This window comes from Temnothorax longispinosus, chromosome 2 (assembly GCF_030848805.1).
Source record: "Temnothorax longispinosus isolate EJ_2023e chromosome 2, Tlon_JGU_v1, whole genome shotgun sequence".
NCBI classification, from domain to species: domain Eukaryota; kingdom Metazoa; phylum Arthropoda; class Insecta; order Hymenoptera; family Formicidae; genus Temnothorax; species Temnothorax longispinosus.
The window spans coordinates 24,594,506-24,612,628 of NC_092359.1; the positions used below are offsets into that span (position 1 = coordinate 24,594,506).

General features: G+C 41.7%; 1 protein-coding gene across 5 annotated transcripts in view; it reads left to right on the plus strand.

The window, feature by feature from the left end:
• Positions 1–18,067, plus strand: part of 5ptasei (inositol polyphosphate-5-phosphatase A) — a 38,970-nt gene extending 20,903 nt beyond the window's left edge. The window contains exons 1-12 of one of the 5 annotated variants that reach the window (XM_071771714.1): positions 1,949–2,897; positions 5,159–5,200; positions 5,283–5,383; positions 6,063–6,150; positions 6,231–6,294; positions 6,379–6,599; positions 6,698–6,838; positions 7,104–7,265; positions 7,369–7,554; positions 7,662–7,727; positions 8,884–10,371; positions 11,044–12,958. In XM_071771714.1, coding sequence (XP_071627815.1) covers positions 2,835–2,897; positions 5,159–5,200; positions 5,283–5,383; positions 6,063–6,150; positions 6,231–6,294; positions 6,379–6,599; positions 6,698–6,838; positions 7,104–7,265; positions 7,369–7,554; positions 7,662–7,727; positions 8,884–10,371; positions 11,044–11,088 — 2,667 coding nt within the window. In that variant the 5' untranslated portion in view covers positions 1,949–2,834 and the 3' untranslated portion in view covers positions 11,089–12,958. Of the gene's footprint in view, positions 1–1,941; positions 2,898–5,158; positions 5,201–5,282; positions 5,384–6,062; positions 6,151–6,230; positions 6,295–6,378; positions 6,600–6,697; positions 6,839–7,103; positions 7,266–7,368; positions 7,555–7,661; positions 7,728–8,883; positions 12,959–14,576 lie in introns of those variants that run through there. The other 4 variants (XM_071771715.1, XM_071771713.1, XM_071771711.1 and 1 more) reach the window with 4 other exon arrangements.
• The last annotated feature ends 56 nt before the right edge of the window (positions 18,068–18,123 follow it).

The window sequence follows — 18,123 nt, forward strand, 5'->3', positions numbered from 1 at the left end:
ACGTGCCAAATTTTTACACGGTCTCTCTCAAAAAATACGTTGAAAAGCAAACAAAATTCCATTAGTAGAATTTTAGATTGCCTTCAGATATCTTGTAACATAAAACAAAAAGCAATAAATTCGAAATATTTTGTTTCTGACATGCTTAAACAGAGACTTGTTATCTGAGGATCAGAAAGATTTGTTGAACTTATTTTTTTCTCTTTCTGATGATTGATGGTATTTTCTTACACTTATATTATTATTTCAATCAGATAATTCAGAGGCTGTGGATAGAAAAGAAGAATAAAAAAGTATAAGACTCTATAAAAGATATAACTATAAAAGTATAAAAAAATATAAAAAGTACGAGATGGAAAAAGCACAATTTAATAAGTTACTGCAGATACATTCTATTTTATACATATATTTATATTAAAGATGTAACATGATATATAACGAACGAGGTTTAAAAGTTGATCAAAATTGTCCTTATAATCGTAATTGAATTACGTTATATTTAGCGTTTTTCTAATTTACATAAAATAAGCTTTTCATAAAATAATTTTTACGCGAATTGTATATAAAATACTCTCGCATTTTTCTGTACGCTGTGGAAAAGTTCCTGTAATAAAAATTGTTATAACGAAAAAGGACGCACTTTACATCCGCAAACTGAAAAAAATCACATGCAAATTTAAACTAGAAAGAGGACGCATCAGCATAACCATTTCCTATTTTCATACGCGTTTCTCGCAGTTACATTAATTTTTTCCTTATACAGAATCTTTCAGAGAAAAAAAAAACGTTAGAATAGTTCCTCATCTCCATTAAAATCGCGTGTAAACGAGGCGTTTTTTAAAAAGACCTTCCTTTTTTTCCAGTCATCGCGTCGATCTTCAACTTTACTCATTAAACACAACGCAACGCATTAAACGCACTATCGCGCGCGTACACGTACGCTGATAAATATCCGGCATGACGTTCCCGATCGTCATGGGATTCGTGTGATTCAACGTTCTCCGGAGAAGATCTCCGAGAGATCGACGTTGCATTCGAAAGCGCGTATATTCGAAATTTACCCGGTGAGTAAATCGCCGCGGATGCGCGATCCCCGAATCCCCCGTTGGGGATTTTTCCTGAGAGAGCCGAGGCGAACGAGAGAGAGAGAGAGAGAGAAAGAGATAGAGAACGTATTTGGCCGTTCACCGATAACGCCGATCGCCGCTCGCGCGTAAAAGCCCCGCTCTGTCATCCTCCGGCCGCGGCCAGAAATGGCCAGCAGCACGCTGGCCGATGGCCGATGCTGGAAAGTATCGATCCCTGTCGATTGGTCCATTGATATTTGTCGCCTGCCGATATCGCGGTTGCGACACGACCATATTTCGCGACGAGTTTACGATGATATGCTGTAATACGCTGCGGTCGCGGAGCGTGCGGCTTCTTATTTCCCAAGTCGCACCCAGACGACTCCGATATTTTTTTTCCGCAGAGCCGTTCAATTAGTAAAATAAATATTTTAACAAAAAAAATTTTCCTCATCTATAATCGTTGAATTATATATTTTTTCTATATTTTATTTTTCACTCTATCTCTCCTACTCACTCGGCTATTTTTGCAATATTTTGCAGTATTTATTCACTCAGATAACGATCGTCTCCGTTAACTCGAGCAAATTATTATTATCTCAACGATGCGGTGGATTACGCTCTCAACTTTGTTACTCTCGCCTGTATTGACTCTTCAAGTCGAATTAGAAACTTATTTACTAATAAGAGATAAACGCCCGACCGACCTCTTTGTGCCTCCGTTATTCAGACGCCCTTGAATTTTTTTTTGTCCGGCAACGATCATCTTAATGTCACCGGTCTTTTTTTACTTGTTAGCTCGTTAGGAGAAAAATCGGCGATTCTTGGCGGGTGCCCTCGGCCCGGCCGCGGCCGGCTCGGCCTCAAGCCGCACGCGTGCCCGCCGCGCCGGCACCCACGTTCGCCAGCGACACGCGCGCGATAGGCACGGCCCTGCCTATTGACGTCCGCGGTAGGCGTGGCCTCGGTCGTGGCCGATAGAGGGATATATTTATCGCGCGCGCGGCTTTTCTCTCTCGCAACGCCGCGACACAACGTAACGCAGCTCGCGGGAGACGCAAGAAAGGAAGGAAGAACGAGGGGACCCACGACCCACCACCGCATTCGTTTGTACTCTCCTGCCCGCGTTCCGACAATGCGTACGTACTCGCGGCGCGGCAGCGTCGAGGTCGCGCGGTGCGCGAGAGCGGCTTCCTCGCGGCGCGGGGGATGACTTTGCTCCTCGTACTCGTCGCCTAACGGCGTGCGCGCGTTATCTGTGTTTATTATCTCTCGCGCGACGCTGCGCTTTCCCCGAAAGGTGCGCGACAACGGCCGACAACGATCGCGGCATCGCGAAGGTGAGATCGGAGGAAGGCCGGTGAGAAGAGGATCGAGCGGCTGACAGCGGAGACAGAAGAGAGAGAGAGAAAGAAAGAGAGAGCGCGGACGGACCGACCGATAGAGCGAGCCCGTTAGCAGTGTGCGAGTAGTACGTGCGAGCGACGTGCGCGGCCGCCGTCGATCGTCGGGCGGCCGCGAGTGTCGAGCGCCAAGCGTCAGTGTGGTGCTTGGTGCTGGTGCGGTGAGGTGCGGCGCGGCTCGAGTGTCGACAGACCGCGATTCCGGAGTCGTCATCGTCGCCGTCTCTAACGACACAGCCGTCTCGCGGTGCCGACGATCGCGCGCCTTCGGGACTCGGGACTCGGGACCAGAGCGACGTCGGGTCGGGGACCCGACTGACCCGAGAGCTCCAGAAGCAGGCGAGCCTCCGAGCGGAGCGCGAGAATGGCGGGCAACGGCGTCCCGGTCCTCCTCATCACCGCGAACGTCGGCAGCATCTTCGAAGAGGTACGTGCGTGTGCAGTGTGCGTCGTCGACGTCGCTCGTGCCCCCCGGGCGGCCCGGGCCCCGATGATTCCCCGCGACCGGTGCGAGCCGTGCGAGGCTCCGACTCCGAGGCGCGGCTGGCCGACAGCCAGCCGATCGATCGATCGCGCGCGCTCTCGTCGATTTCGTGCGATTATTTATCCACGCGATACACGACCTACTTGCCGCCGGGCGTTGCGTCGCGTCGCGTCGCGTCGCGTCGCCTCCGCTCTCCTCTCGCGCCTTACCTGCCGGATGCCGCGCGCTGGTCGGCGCGGATTTTTCGTATATTCGTGTGTACGCGCGACACGGATCGCACTCGCACACGTGCCGGGCGATCGGCTTCTCGTTTTAGGTAGTCCAGCTCGGTTGAGAAAGTCGGTCCGCGGCGAAATTTAAAGACCCCGCTCCGTTCGATCCCGTCGCGTACTCTCCCGGCCTCACCAAAATTCTCGTCTTTCTCCTCTCTCTCCTCTCTCTCTCGCCCCGTCCACGTGTTTTAATTATGCGGCGTATATTATTTCGACACGAGCATCGCGTTCGTTAGCCCCCTCGACGTGGTAAATCTGCCGTGATCCGTGACGTTTCGTACTCGCCGAAAGTTCGCGTGTAAACCACGAAATGCGACCTTGATGCTCTCGACATTTAGAAGTTTTGGAATTTCGGTGTCATCATTTCAACGTTTATCCACCTGGATCCAAAATATATTATATAATTCTATACATAACAGCAAATTCTTGACGTCAATGGGGGGGTGTTTTGGGGCAAAATTATTCGGTTCGATATTTTTCTTACAATTAATATCACGCTTAACTTTTACTTTTACTCCAAGATCAACAACGAGAATATAGTAAAACTTCTGATCCCATTTTTACTTTTTTAAAATTTTTTGTATTTTTTCCTAGATTTTTAAAACAGATCCAATCCAATTGATTTTTTTATTTGAAAGTGGAGTGTTCTGTTATTAAAACACTCGTTTAACTTTTACTCCAAGCTCGACGACGAGAACGTAAAACTTCTGATCTCTTTTACTTTTTTTATTTTTTTATTTTTAGTTTTTTGCCCTAGATTTTTAAAACAGATCCAGCAATATTGGTTTTTTTTTATTTCAAAGCGAGTGTTTTAATACCAAAATACCCCCTCAGGATTCGCCGGTGATCCTACATATACCTATGCTCCAAAATATCGTAACACGTATAGCGTGATACTCGAACCTGAAATCATTCATCAGTTTCTTTCTGAGGATTTTTATTAGAAAGCTCTTTGTTTCTAAGGGCAAGAAATGTCGGAACGGTTTTCGGGCACGCTTCTTACCTCTGCTATTTTCTCGTCGTTGGCACTTCCACGCGTTTGACAAACGTGAATGTATACGTATTTTATGATAATTTCTCTCGTAAGATCAAGGATAATGCGGTATCGCGAGACGAATCGTCGCGTCGGCGGGATTACGTAACTCGAGAAGAAATTTTCGAGATATAGGTTTACAAGCTTTCCCTTGTTCTCCGTCGATTCGAGAAGCATCGAACGAAACGTCGCGTCGTTCCCTTTCGCGTTTTTCCCAACGGGATCTTTTCGCGACGAGACGTCGAGACGACGAAAGAGGAGTTCTCGTTGAACGATCGATTGAGAGATTCGCCCCTCAAAGTACTTTCTAGCGCGCTTCGCATTCCCGGTATCGATTTTCCGGCCTGTCAAGAAGAAAATTCATGTAAATAACTTTTAACGCGACGTAAGCGCGAATTATGTTCGGCACAACGGAAACGGAATATCTGGCAATAACAGTATAGGCCGCGATAATCTTTGGACGCCGGACGCCGCCGGCATCGCGGACGGAAGGGTTGGTGGGGGACAACGCGTGGCCCGATATCGACTCTCGCGTATACGCTTGTTGATACTTCCCTCGGTTGATACCAGCCAATTTTCTCGTGCTAGCATCAACGAGATGCGGGTCCGCTTCAACGGGACACGCTCGCGTGGGCTCTCCGTTACCGCGATCGATTATCGTATCGTCATTTGCGCGAAACGGGAAGAAAAGAACTCTCCCGGCGGCGGCGGCGCCGGGAGTTTTTTGTCGTCGCATCTCGTGGGGGTTGGTGGTGCGCCGCCAATGTATCCTTGCGCGTGACGTTAACGATATCTATTAATATATCCGCGCGCCCTCGAACATCTCATTAAGCTTTTCTTTAAAGTGCACCAAGTATGAAGGATTTCATAGATTGATACGAGCGATTCTCTCCTTGCAGCCTAGTGTCATGCTGAAGATATGGACGGAAGAGTTTTTATCCGTAAGTACCATCCCCGTGCGCGGCTTTTTAACGCCGCGCCGCGCGCCGGCCTGTTTGTTTTACGAGCGGATTCCTTTTTCAGACCATATCGAGGCTGGATCCGAAATTTATAGCGCTGCACTGCCAAGAAGTAGGTGGAAAGAATTACGAGCAGAGCATGAGGCACGTGGAGGACTTTGTTAGGTAAATGTCACGTTCTTCATCCCAGGTTCGACTCGCGTCCGACTTTTCTCTCCGCGATATAGAAATGAAAACACAGGTGTACCCGTTATTGTTGTCACTTTCAATGAAACACGCAACAAATTTTCATACGCGGCACGATAAGTCACGCTGTGTGTAGAACGAACCTTTCGTAGATTCCGAAGGCATCATGTTATAATCTTATTATTGATGCTTCTTGGAAGGTTTCCAAGAGCTATAATATTTGGCTATAATTAAATTATTAAGATAAGATCCTGTACGCAACTCGCCTGATGTTGTTTTTGCAAAATATTTCGATCTGTATCTATAACGTTTTAACTTCTGATCTTTATCATTGTATTATATCTAAACCTTTTATAAATATACCAAAACAGATAGCTTTCTCTTTCCACATATATGATATTGAATATGATTTAACGCATAACTGGTAGAAAGGAATAAAAATAGACGCATCACGCGTGGCTCTATAGCTGAGTGAGCCACTTCAAAAGATAATTGCTGATTGTATGATGATGATATTGACAGGGGAGAAATTCATATATTTTTTTTTACATATAAAAAAAGAGTTGTTTGAAAAATGTATTTATAAGAGATTTCCATCTAAAGCTTGTGCTTTTCCACTGTATAACTTAACGCGACACGAAACTTGTTATATTTACAGATTACTCATGTCGTCGGAGGAGTTAAGGTTGTTTGACAAAATTAGGGTATTCCTTGACGAGGATTATTCATCCGCTGAACATTTCACAGTGAGTTGTGGGATATACTTTCTAGCGAATGTTCGATTACTTTAAACGAAGCAATATTTATTATCAAGATTCTTTTGTAGGCTCTAGGGAATTTCTACTTCGTGCACGAGTCTTTAAGTGATGTTTTATTGTGGGATTTTAATGGTACGTTACACGTTACTTTATGAGGAATAGCTCTCAAGAAATATGTGCAACATTGTTTAAATTATTATGCAATTTTTTGTTTAGAGTGTACTTTTGTACCCGTAAGTGGAAAAGAAGTCCATTCGGGCAACATAGAAGCGGTTACTACCAAAGAGAAAGCTAAGTTTCCTCAAGAATTCTTCCCAGAATGCAAATGGTCCAGAAAGGGTTTTCTGCGTACCCGATGGAGTATTAGTGGAACAGTTTTTGATCTCATAAACATACATTTATTTCATGACGCGAGCAATTTTATTGCTATGGAGACGGTAAGAAATTTTTTACGACTGTCATCTCATACACATTAACGTATGTTTGTGTGTTGCTTTATTTTTCTGTTTATCTTATTTTAACAATTTCTTTACAGTTTCCATCGGTATACAGTAAAACGCGCAGAAGAGCACTCGAGCACACATTAGATAGATTTCATAATGACAAGTATCCGAATGTGCCGTATTTTTTATTTGGTGACTTTAATTTTAGGACAGATACAGCAAGTGTAATAAAGGTAAGAATCGTCAGCAGTCAACGATAAGATTTCGATAAAAAGCAAGGAAGAAATTAGAGACAAATATATGAGAAACTCTTGAGATTATATTAAATTTTTACAAATAAATTGGTATATTATTGTTAAAAGCAACATTATTCAGCAATACAAGCTTTAGCGATGCTTTTTACTTTGTGTATTATATAAATATATATTATTACATATCAATGAAATGAATATATATTGAAGTCCAACGTATTACAGCATTTTAATTTGTCTTTAATAGAAACTGACAGAAGATACTCAAGAAAGGAAGTTATCAAATAAGGGAAATATTTCGAAATTGCAATTTCACAATAGAGACGACGATCTCATATTAACGTTAGGTAAAAAGGAATTTTCTCACTACGAACATCAGAATGTTTTCATGAAAAATGGCGGTGAATGGGTAAGTTATACGTCTCATTTATGCATATATGTACATAATACGATATCCATATTCAATCGATAGATAAGAATGCCAATAATGAAATTTATTAATATTTATGCAGTTACGCGAGTATGATAAAGAACTAGGAGACTTTGAAGGAAGGTTGTTCGAGTTTCCGATCAGCTTCGTACCAAGTTACCCGTTTCAAGAGGATATTAACGAGCCTGTAAATTACATGCAAACAAGAGTGCCAGCTTGGTGCGATCGGGTTTTATTGAGCCCCACTGCGAAAACGCTAGTCCAAGACGTACGTACTTCTGTGGAATTTATATTCGCGATCGATGCAAAAATGATTCTAAAATTGAATTGTAGAATTTGTTAGTCTAATGTAACTTTTGTGTTCTTTTGTAACAGATTGATGATTCTGAGGCAGTGGAATACGGTATAATCGGCTCGACTACGTGTATGGGTGATCACAAGGTAAGATTAAAAGTTTTCCAATCAGCATCTTTCTCTTACGTTTATGAAACGATACTGCGTCATTTTTTTTTACTTATTATGCTGGAAACATATACTTACACGCTGCCTAGTTCTTATTCTGATAAACCATTCTTTCAATTATTATGGTGCAGCCTGTTTTTCTGGAGTTTCGAATGAATCTTTAAGCACTAAGGTACCTATCTATGAACTGTCTGTCTGTTCTTATCTGAAATCCCCTACATCTCTTTCACGTCTCTTGATTCTGTTAGTACTCCGTTATCTCGACAATAAACATATAGGGGCTTGTTTAATGTAGCACCTCCACACACGTAGTATCCCGAAGTATTTTACTTCTACATTATTTTGAAACTCTGTTCTCTTACTCTCATCATTCTTATCAGCTTCACTATCGTTATCATAGAACAATATATTGTACTTTTTCAATCTAATTATCAATACGCATTGTAACGCCTCTTGTATTTTTCTTTCTAATGCTGAACAACATTTCATTACATTATACACAATACATAAATATTTTGGTTACGCAACGACAATATTTGTTGCTACATGATAATGTAATAAAAAGCGGTAATAACAGTGTTAACAGCTGATGATTTTTAATTTTGCGAACATTATGTTACAGAAAATGAATATTGATATACACAAAATAGGCTGTGTTATTAATTAATTGTATCTATTATAATTTATTATTTTGCAATATATTAGACTTAATTATTAATTATTATGTAATCTACAAGCAATGTTATGATATATAAACACAATATTACAGACATTGGTAGAATTTTGTAGAGAGATATAAAACTTTAAATATCTAAAAAAAATATTATAATTTTCATACTTGGAAAAAATAATTGTTTGTATGATTATTACGATACTTCAAAATGTGATTCTTTAAAGTTTTGCGCGTATGTTTGATAATTGTCCCATCGACAAAGTCAACAGATTGAAAAGTACATTACTGTGGTATGTCATTATCCCTTTGAATGAAGACAGAACGTTAGTTTGAGACCGTCTACCTCTCCCATAGAATCCTACAATACAATTCACATATCACCCTTCATATATCGTTTTATCTTCTCGCCATGACGCACGATAATACATAAAGGTTCGTTACCTTTTTTTTTGCCATTTACAGCCAGTCTACTTGAAGGCTAATCTCATCTCGGACGCAGGTATGATAGGCTGCTGCTACTTGCCAATTGCACCTGAGTTTTGCTTCCGAGTGCCCAACAGTTACCTGGAGTTGTTGTCCATGTTGCCTGATTGTAATAGTTACGCTAACGCGCGCGTTATTGACCGTTCGTCTAATCTGTTGCACGCAATACCTGTTAAGCATGATCCTTACACGCCAGATAGTATGGACAGTCCGAGTCCGAACGCGCTGACGGCCTCCGGAGAGGTCCCAGATCCATTTATCGATCACATCGGCAGTGACAACGCGACGTCGATACCGCGGTCAACTCAAACGTCGAACGCGTCGAGGCGACACATTGACCGAGCCGTGTCGCCGGCTTTACTGAAGTCCAGATTAGAACTGATTGTGCAAAATAAGAACGAGGATTCGGATCTGGAAGTAGTTTCGGATATCAAGAGGAGTCCCAGCGAGTGCCATTTGCGTTCTTGGCCTGATGCCGACGATCAGCAGTGGTGCGTAAGGAAAAACAGATGCAACAGCGACGTGTCGTGGCAACGTTCTCACGTTTTAACGGAGGCTTGGATCCAGAGCAAGGGTCAGCAGGGCTACCATTCCTTCAGTAATTTTGCGAACCGATCTTCCTCGAATTCGAGTCCCCCGGACATCGTCGACGGTTTACCGCCCGATTTGATCATACCACGAATAGCTATAATAAATGCGAGTAACTTCGAGTCGAATGCGAGCTCTGTGTACTTCCACGATGACAGATTGAGTAATTATTCGGAAAACAAATTGAGCACATACTCGGATGGTCGGACGAAAACGCTGAGCGGCGAGGCTGTGAGTTCGGAAAAGTCGGATGAGATTTGCGACAAGACGGATGAAGAAGAGGGCAACAGATTGAGCCTGAGTACAGATAGAATAGTAGGAAAGGAGAGTAACGCATATTCGGAAGGCCACGAGTCGGTATCGAGTAAAGACTTGTACTTCGAAGAAGATAATAAAAAATTCATTGAGGACGAATGCGATATGTGCAAGGAGACGAAATGTCAAATAATAGAAGCGCAAGCTCTCGTGAGAGACACATTTTACGTGAAGGACGTTATTCCCGATAGGACGAATGATAAATTGACCGTGGAACGGGACGTTCCGGATGAATCTTGTTTCAAAAATGTACAGCGCACCGAAATTCTGTTGGAAAATCCACCGAGTTCTCAAGCATTACGAAGAAGACGCGATAAAACTGACACGAATCCGAACAGAATAAACGTGGAAATCAACGATACGCCGTACCAGAGAACTGGCACAGAGATAAAGCCTCAGACGTCCTCAAGTCCCCCTCAATATATTGAGGGACATCTTCTGGACCTCCTCAAGACGTCCTGGATGTGTCGAGGTCCTCGAGAATCACTTGAAAATCACTTGTACTATCTCAGAAATCAAGATTGCGACAGCCATGTGATAAAAGTATGCCCAGATATACAAGCGGTAAGTCACGACGCAGAGATTATAAATTGTGAGAGCAAGCCGTGCACCTCGAAAAACTCTACGAAAACCAATTCGACGCATAGCCAGGATAATATCAATATTAGTGATCACGCAGAAAACCTTAGAGTAAAATTAAAAGCTTACAGAGCTACTAAACGGTACAAGATTAGAAAGAACAACATTAGCGGGAAGCGGACTAGGTGTAGAAAGTGTTGTTGTGTAATATCCTGAGGATTCGCTTTAGTCTGCACTTAGAGTTTGTGTATTATGTTCCTTGTTTATTTATCGTATTGTTGTATTCACGCTGAATCGAGAGCAGAGAAATATCGACGGCTTCTCCTATTGGAAAATATCGCGCGGATATGGCTCTTTGTCAAAGTGAGACTTCTCTGTTCTTGATTTGTCTCGGATGCAACAATTGCCGTCGCCGTGATAGCAATTGGGGGGGGGGGGGTACACCCTTTTTTCTACTTACATAAAGTATTCCTTTCATAAACTTTATTTCCTTGTCTTCGTGCTGTTTTCTCGATGTGCTAAGTAGTGATCGAGTTAGCGTTAGTCATCATCGCTTGGTGTACGACTATAATTTATTTTCACATGGTGTATATATTACTGTTTTTGTTGACAATGTGGCTAATTAATCGTGAATCCAATACGTTTCTTGATTTGTAGATTGTACGAATGGTCATTGAAGGAATCGCATATCGCGAAAAATAAGACATTTTGTGTATTTATTGCCGTTGACGTTCTAAAGTGACCTAAGCGTGACGTGAAAAGAGAAGGATACAATTTTAGTTATTAACGATTTCTCGCTTACGCCTCGCGTTCGGTCGTGAAATATGAATTTCGTACCCGACCTCGTGCATGTCGCGTGAAACATATATCGATGTGAAACGAAGTTCTGCATGTGCATGGCACTCCAAATGTTGATGTTCTACGCATATTTCTTAGGAAATACCCGAGTGATATACAAAACTGTTTCCTCCTGTTATAGTCGTACAATTTATAACTAGTATAACAACGTTACGTAATGTCACATTATTTAGAGCGTGTGCATATGAAAGTAGTGATATATAGTTACGTCGCTGTACAGTGTCAAACAATACGTACAGACTGATGAGATCGTTACCAGTATACGAGGCACTTTTGCGAGCAGTGCTACGTTATCCTATTATGCTATTTTTAAACATAAAGTCCATCGTGTGCCGAGATCCTTGATACGCATTAAAAGGTACTCGTTTTCAAGGAAATTATTACCTCGCAGTGTTCTTGTCCTTGATTATTATTATATGTTCTTACGTTGCATACTATATGTATATATATATAATTGTTACGAAATTTTATCTTAGATTTATAGATAACGTGTACATACATATATATATGAAAGATTTTATTTATTATGTAATCATATCTATCCTCTCGTAATTGAATAGTATTGCCGTTGTATCGTCTGTGCCGTTCTAGTGTATCGCGTACGTATCACTTTCGTTCCACGATGTGACGAGAAATAATTCACGGTAATATCGCAAAACTCCCTTTTCTTTTCTTTCCAGTAAATTTTCTTTCTAGTATGCGCGAACGTATTATCACTGTCATACGTACTGCGCCCTTGCCAAGAACAGATCTATTCGCTGGATTTTCTTTACGAGCGCGTGGACTAAGTGGACTCTACTGCCAAAGCAAAATTCGTTGTTAGCCCGTTAAGCGAGAAGATATTAATATATGTGACGGAGATATCGGTCGCGCGCGAGAGCGACAGTGACGGAGGTTGCTTCGTTCGTTTTTATTATTGTTACGTTGTCGCCGTAATTGATCGTCCGGGGAAAAGTTTCAGGAGAGCGTCAGCTACGAGCATCCGGCATTATGTACGAACGAACGTGCCATCGTAACAAGGTTTTAACTAACGGATGAGAAGTCATTAGACGCGTTGCGCGAGCTGGAACGGGCGTAAAGGGGATCCCTCGAAAGTTTCCCCCGACTTGGGGGAAGTTTGAGCTTAACTTGTGATGTTAGTGCGTGCATTACTCCATGTACCTCGGTTCGTCGGTGCTCCACCCCGCGAGTCTTCGTTGACGAAGAACACATCGCCGAACATATATCGCGAAATAGCGAAGTTTTTTTTTTGTAAGGATGACACATGATAGGCAGTTCGATAGATCGGCAATTTTGGTATTTGATTACAGTCGCGATCTGTTTCGCTCGAATTCTTGCCACGCGGGCGAGACATGGAGTAATGTCGTGACAATTGTGACTTAACGTTATACCTCTCCCCGTTCGCGCTGAAACGATGCCGAGAGGCGGATCTGCCCGTGGGATTTGTGCATACGACAATTGTCCGAGGATCCGTTATCAATCGTTTCCGATTTGCCATACTAGTTTTAACTGCGGCCGACGGAATCGAGCTCGGAGATTCCGACGCTGTTGTACTGCATTTTTGTTTTATTTTCTACCGCGTAGAATAGGCTGATTAGGATGTATCGCGAATTCCTCCCGTTCGAGTGTAAATAGTTCGTTGACGAGACGAGCCTATATATATAAAATATTTGTGCCCTATTTTATAAATATATATAAATTTATTTTTCATACACGTGAACGTGTGCTTTCTTTTATTTGTTTCCTTCAGCTCTTCAGTTTCTTCCTGAATAAAAATGCGATCAAACCATAATTCTAAGTTTGACGAAGAGCCGTGCTGGCCATCTTGCGCTCACGGCAATCGCGAAGAAAGAAAATTGCGAGAAAAAACTCTGTTGGCGGCCTTCAAAAATATAACGAATGACGCAACCTGCTCGTCCTTTTGTTTTTTTTTTCCGATATGTTCTTGTCAGAAATACATACGCGAGGTAGTCTGTACGGAAAATGTCTCGAACGTCAATGATTCAGAATCGCCACGAGCAAAATGCGGCAGAATACATTTGTCAATAACATTATTTATAGATTTACTATTATATATTATTTATTAATTCGTAGGAAATACGGGCCATTTGCGAAGTCTTGTTTCGAGATTAAATAAAGCGAATTTCCGTTTAGATTAGAGACCTGTAGAAAAACATGCTAACGTGTGTCTTATTGTGTGACGCGACCGCCTATACGTGTACCTATTGCTATTGAATGGCGATTTTGCTGCACTTCCCTTTTATATCTTGGGGTTATACTTATCGATTATTGCTTCACACAGCGCGTGTGTATATTTTCATTTAATTTTCCGCTCCGCACGTTGCGCACTTCCAATAACCGCTGGCAACCGCAAATCTCAATCGTGGAGCGCAGTACGGCAGATCCGTGGAGAGGGAAAAAAAATTTGAGAGTATAAATAATAACATACTATTCTCTTACGTTGCACCCAGACCTTTCGACATTTTCTCTCAGAATGTGTCGTCACACTCACGTTTCACCACGTAAACGGTCGATAACTTTTTACAAAAATCCGGCCTATTTATACGTCTTTTTAAACTATTCAGCAATATAATCCTGCTTATTCTTCATCTTTCACGTATTACTTGCTTACATTTCTGTTGTTGCCGCAGTTATATATTTCACGCTCTTTGATAATTTTCTCGTAATGTATAATCGCAATTTTTACAATGACAAAACGTCGCCGATGTTGCGGCGGGTCGTGGCGCGATTGTTCGAGAAAAGTGACACGGTAAGGATCATAACACAGGTGCGCTTTATTTCTGCGATCTGCGTTGCTGCGTCTTGAGTGCAGTGTCATTAACCACCTATCCTAACACATTCGGTATACGAGAAGCTCAGTGCGAAATACAAATACGATACGCGTCTTTGATGGACCGTCTTCGATACAGGTTTCTCGCATACCCGACCACTGTTCGTACACTTGGTGTTTTAATCATTGTTTGTTGCATTGAGGGAGATGTATCTGTATAGTTTCAATAATTTTTATTGTCCTTTTGTGTATCATTCTTACGCGAAACGACAATAAGAATTATCTTCATGTGGCATTAAAATACGAGATCTAATTCCGGAATAATTTTATTGTCTCTTTCGACAATAAAAAGAGATTCGTAAATTAACGTCAATTAACTCAAGAAACATGGAAATTATTCCGGTTTAAGTCGCTCGCGAAATTAATCCCGTCAAGTAGCATCGTAAAGCCTTAGTTCTTGATGTCAATTTAGTTTCTTTTTTCAACAATGCACATGGTAACCAGTTGTCGCTTAGAAGGATATTGTCGTTCCTGGCTGCAGAAACGGCGAGGGAAATGCAGACGGAGGCGAAGTCCGGGCTGAGGAGCGGCGAGCTGCTCAACGGCATTAACAACAATAACAACAACGCCGTCAGAACGATAACGAGATACGTGCATACTAAGCATGCGGACTCGTCAGTGAAGATCTTCCGAGAGACGATGGTTTGATATTGCACTCCTGGATGATTGTCGCCCACAGTAAAAAACGTCAATCACGTGTAAAACAAAAAATCGTGCGGATTAGTCATTAAAAATTGTTTAACCCTTTCAATACCACTTGGTCGGCTTAAACAGGCACGATACATTTCTAATGCGAATGAAAATAATAACGAGAAGAATGAAACTTTTGTATCGGCATTTTATTGGAAAGAAAATTTGATACATTTATTTTATATTGCACTTTAGCGATCTTTGGAAACACGTTTCAGCAATTTTTAACGAGACAAGACTTTTTATTCTGTTCTGTAATAAGCAATCCTATAAAATTCGGTATTGAAAAGATTAAACGTGACGTTTATCGTCGATAAAATAAAATGAACGAACGAAATGTGAGGCACGTTTCCGTCGCGACGGTATATTAATCCGATCCATTAAACACTATCGCAAAATCCGAATACTATAACTACATTCCACTAGCGTAATCGGCAAAAGAATTTTGCAAGAAAGCGCGAGCCCCGAACGCCACGTTTAAAGCTGCAAGCTGCAAGCTGCGTGCCCTTAATACGCTATATGCAACAATCCAGGGGTTGCCTACAACTCCGCGTATGACGTGTCTAAAAAAAACCGTAAAGATGATGTGTAAAAGACGTCCTACACATTTCGGTAAATCTCTAGGTTTCTTTTAGACGTCTTGCGCCCCTTTGCGGACCGTTAAAGCATATACCCGCGTAATTCGACAGATCGCACTTTATATATATAGGTGTCAGGTTTCATACCCCTGCGGTATATCTCGTTGTTACTTTAAATCCAATCGGAACCCGAGAGCTTCCTTGTTTTTGCCAAAGGTATTATTTTTGGACGCGCCACGAGAGTCCCTCTCACTGCCTTCGTTCGCGCGTTTCACGTACGACCAAAGATTTTCTTAATATTTATTATTCGGCGCATCTAGTGCCGCCTTCCTCGACGATAATATTGCGAGATGCAAAATGTGTAGTGACACACCGTGCACTATATATATACCGTGGATATATACGTTCGTGGTGTACAGGTCTTTAGATCTTTAACGTATTTCATCTCTCATCGGTTGTTCTTGCGCCATGCTGTTAAATTCATTACTGTACTTACCGCAATCGATGTGCGTCTCAAGTACAACATCCTAATTATCTCTAAGATTACTTCGCGCGCGTTATACTTAATTTTTTAACTGTGTAAATTAAGATGTACATCGTTTATTGTATAATATAAAGATGGTAATGTTGTTAGAAGAAAATCGAAAAGGATTAAAGGATCGTCGACTCTGTGTGTATGTGTGTGTGTTGAAGTATAAATCAATAGTTTCCCAAAAAGTGTCACTCTTTATATGAGTTATCTTCCTGAAGCTTGACACTTCTTGAGGAAAGAGGATTACTTTATGGTGAATGTACCTCTTCGTGAGAACATATCGGAACATATTCTTCATATATTTATGTACAGAAGACAAGCCGATATCCACCTAGAGAGTACCTACAGAATAGGATGATCGAGAAACTTGCTAGTACTTAAGCGAAGTTATAATAGTCCGTATAAAAATATCTATACGGACGATATGCGAAAAATATTCGCGAGTCGTTCTATCACGCGATTCGCTGTGCCAATCCGTTCCATCTTAGAATTTTGCACACGTTTAATATAAATGTAAAAAACCCCTTCACCACAGACGTGAGTTCCATAAACGAAGTTGTTGCAGGAAACCTCGTTAAAAGAGATATGCATCCCGTACTTATAGATTCGTTTCGAAACGTTGGTTAAAGTTAAACTGAAGTTTGAGCGATTTCTTCGTCTTTTCCTTTCCCGATGCGAGCTGTAAGAAGAGATAGGAGGACGTAACGTTTGCAGGAGAGCAGTCCGGAGATTGCTGGCGAAGAATGTGTTAGATGATGCGTAGATGCTGGGTCCAGTCGCATTTTCATCGACAATTTATAGACGTTAGCTCTCGATATGTCATTTTTCAAAGTACGTGTATTGAAAACACTTATCATGGCATTCCACGGAAATTAACCGATTAATTCGGATCGATGTGCTAGTATCTTTGTATTGTAGACTCGCGGGGCTCCTTTGCGCTTCGCTACGTAGGAAATTCGGTAGGCAAGCTCTTCCTTTGTGTCGTTAGTTAATCGTAATAGTGCTTCTACATCATGATGTCCACATTCTTCCGGAAATGATTTTTAATCGCGAACCGAAAATCGCGCCTTTGACCGCGGTGATTGAACTAATAAGTCGATAAGTCGATCTAGCGAATTCCGTTCGCTTCGGTGTCCGTTTCTCAGCTTTTCATTTAATAAAAGGTTCAAAGAGCGGACGAAAGACGGAGGAACGGGCAACGCTATATTCACGTTCATTTTTATCAATGCAGATTAACTTTAATCTTGGTTTAACTTACCTTTTATCTTTTTTCAATTCTCAGAACTAGAAAAAGATAAAAGGTAAGTTAAATCGAGATTAGAAAGTTAATCTACATCGGTAAGAAATGGACATTAGCGATTTAAATGTGCGATGGAAATATGGAACCTTTATTTCCATCGCTTTCACGATGTACGTTGTTGAACTCTGATGTATACGTTGTTGGACATGCATATGGATGTCTCGCTAAAATATTGTAATTCTAAGTGTCACCGTGATATAATACATTATATAAACCAGAGAAACAATAAGAAACGTCACGAAGATCTTCTCGGTTTCACACGTCTTTCGGAATGTTTATAAGTGTTATGAACTCTTTTTACGGCGTTAAAGATAAATTTATACTTCTGTCCAAACGTAACGCTCTTAATATCGAAACAGCTGCTATTAAAAGCCTTAAACGACTCATTTTTCCGTGTAGCGTAATTCTATTTGTATCGCAATTCCGTTCCATCGTCGATCCAGGAGAGATTCTCCTTCGGAATTCTTCTGAGCTCAATCTTGATGTCAGCCTTCTCTTGAATGTTCTTTCATTCTCCATTCATTAACGAGGGAAGAAAAACTGTCGGGTGTTATTCATTATCTGCGTGGCGATCATTTCTGAGATGTGCGAGGGGAAGTATTATTTTTTGCGGTCGGCAGGCGAAGTTGATGTTGTACTTTTATAAACACATGCGTACTTACTTGTATTTTGTACCGATAGCGTCTCGGCATTCACCGGCGCGATGACCCGACGAGACGCGCAGGATCGCGAAATCGCGATGCGCGACAGAACGCGGAGACGCTACGTCGACAATTATCTGGAAGATACGAGCGACGCGCTCATTTCATGTTGTACCAATGTTGTAGGAAAGGAAATAAAGTTACGATCCCATAACTCGTACTGGACCGAGATATTGTGTTCTATATGTTTCTGATCGATATACCTACTCCGACTCCAACTGATTAGC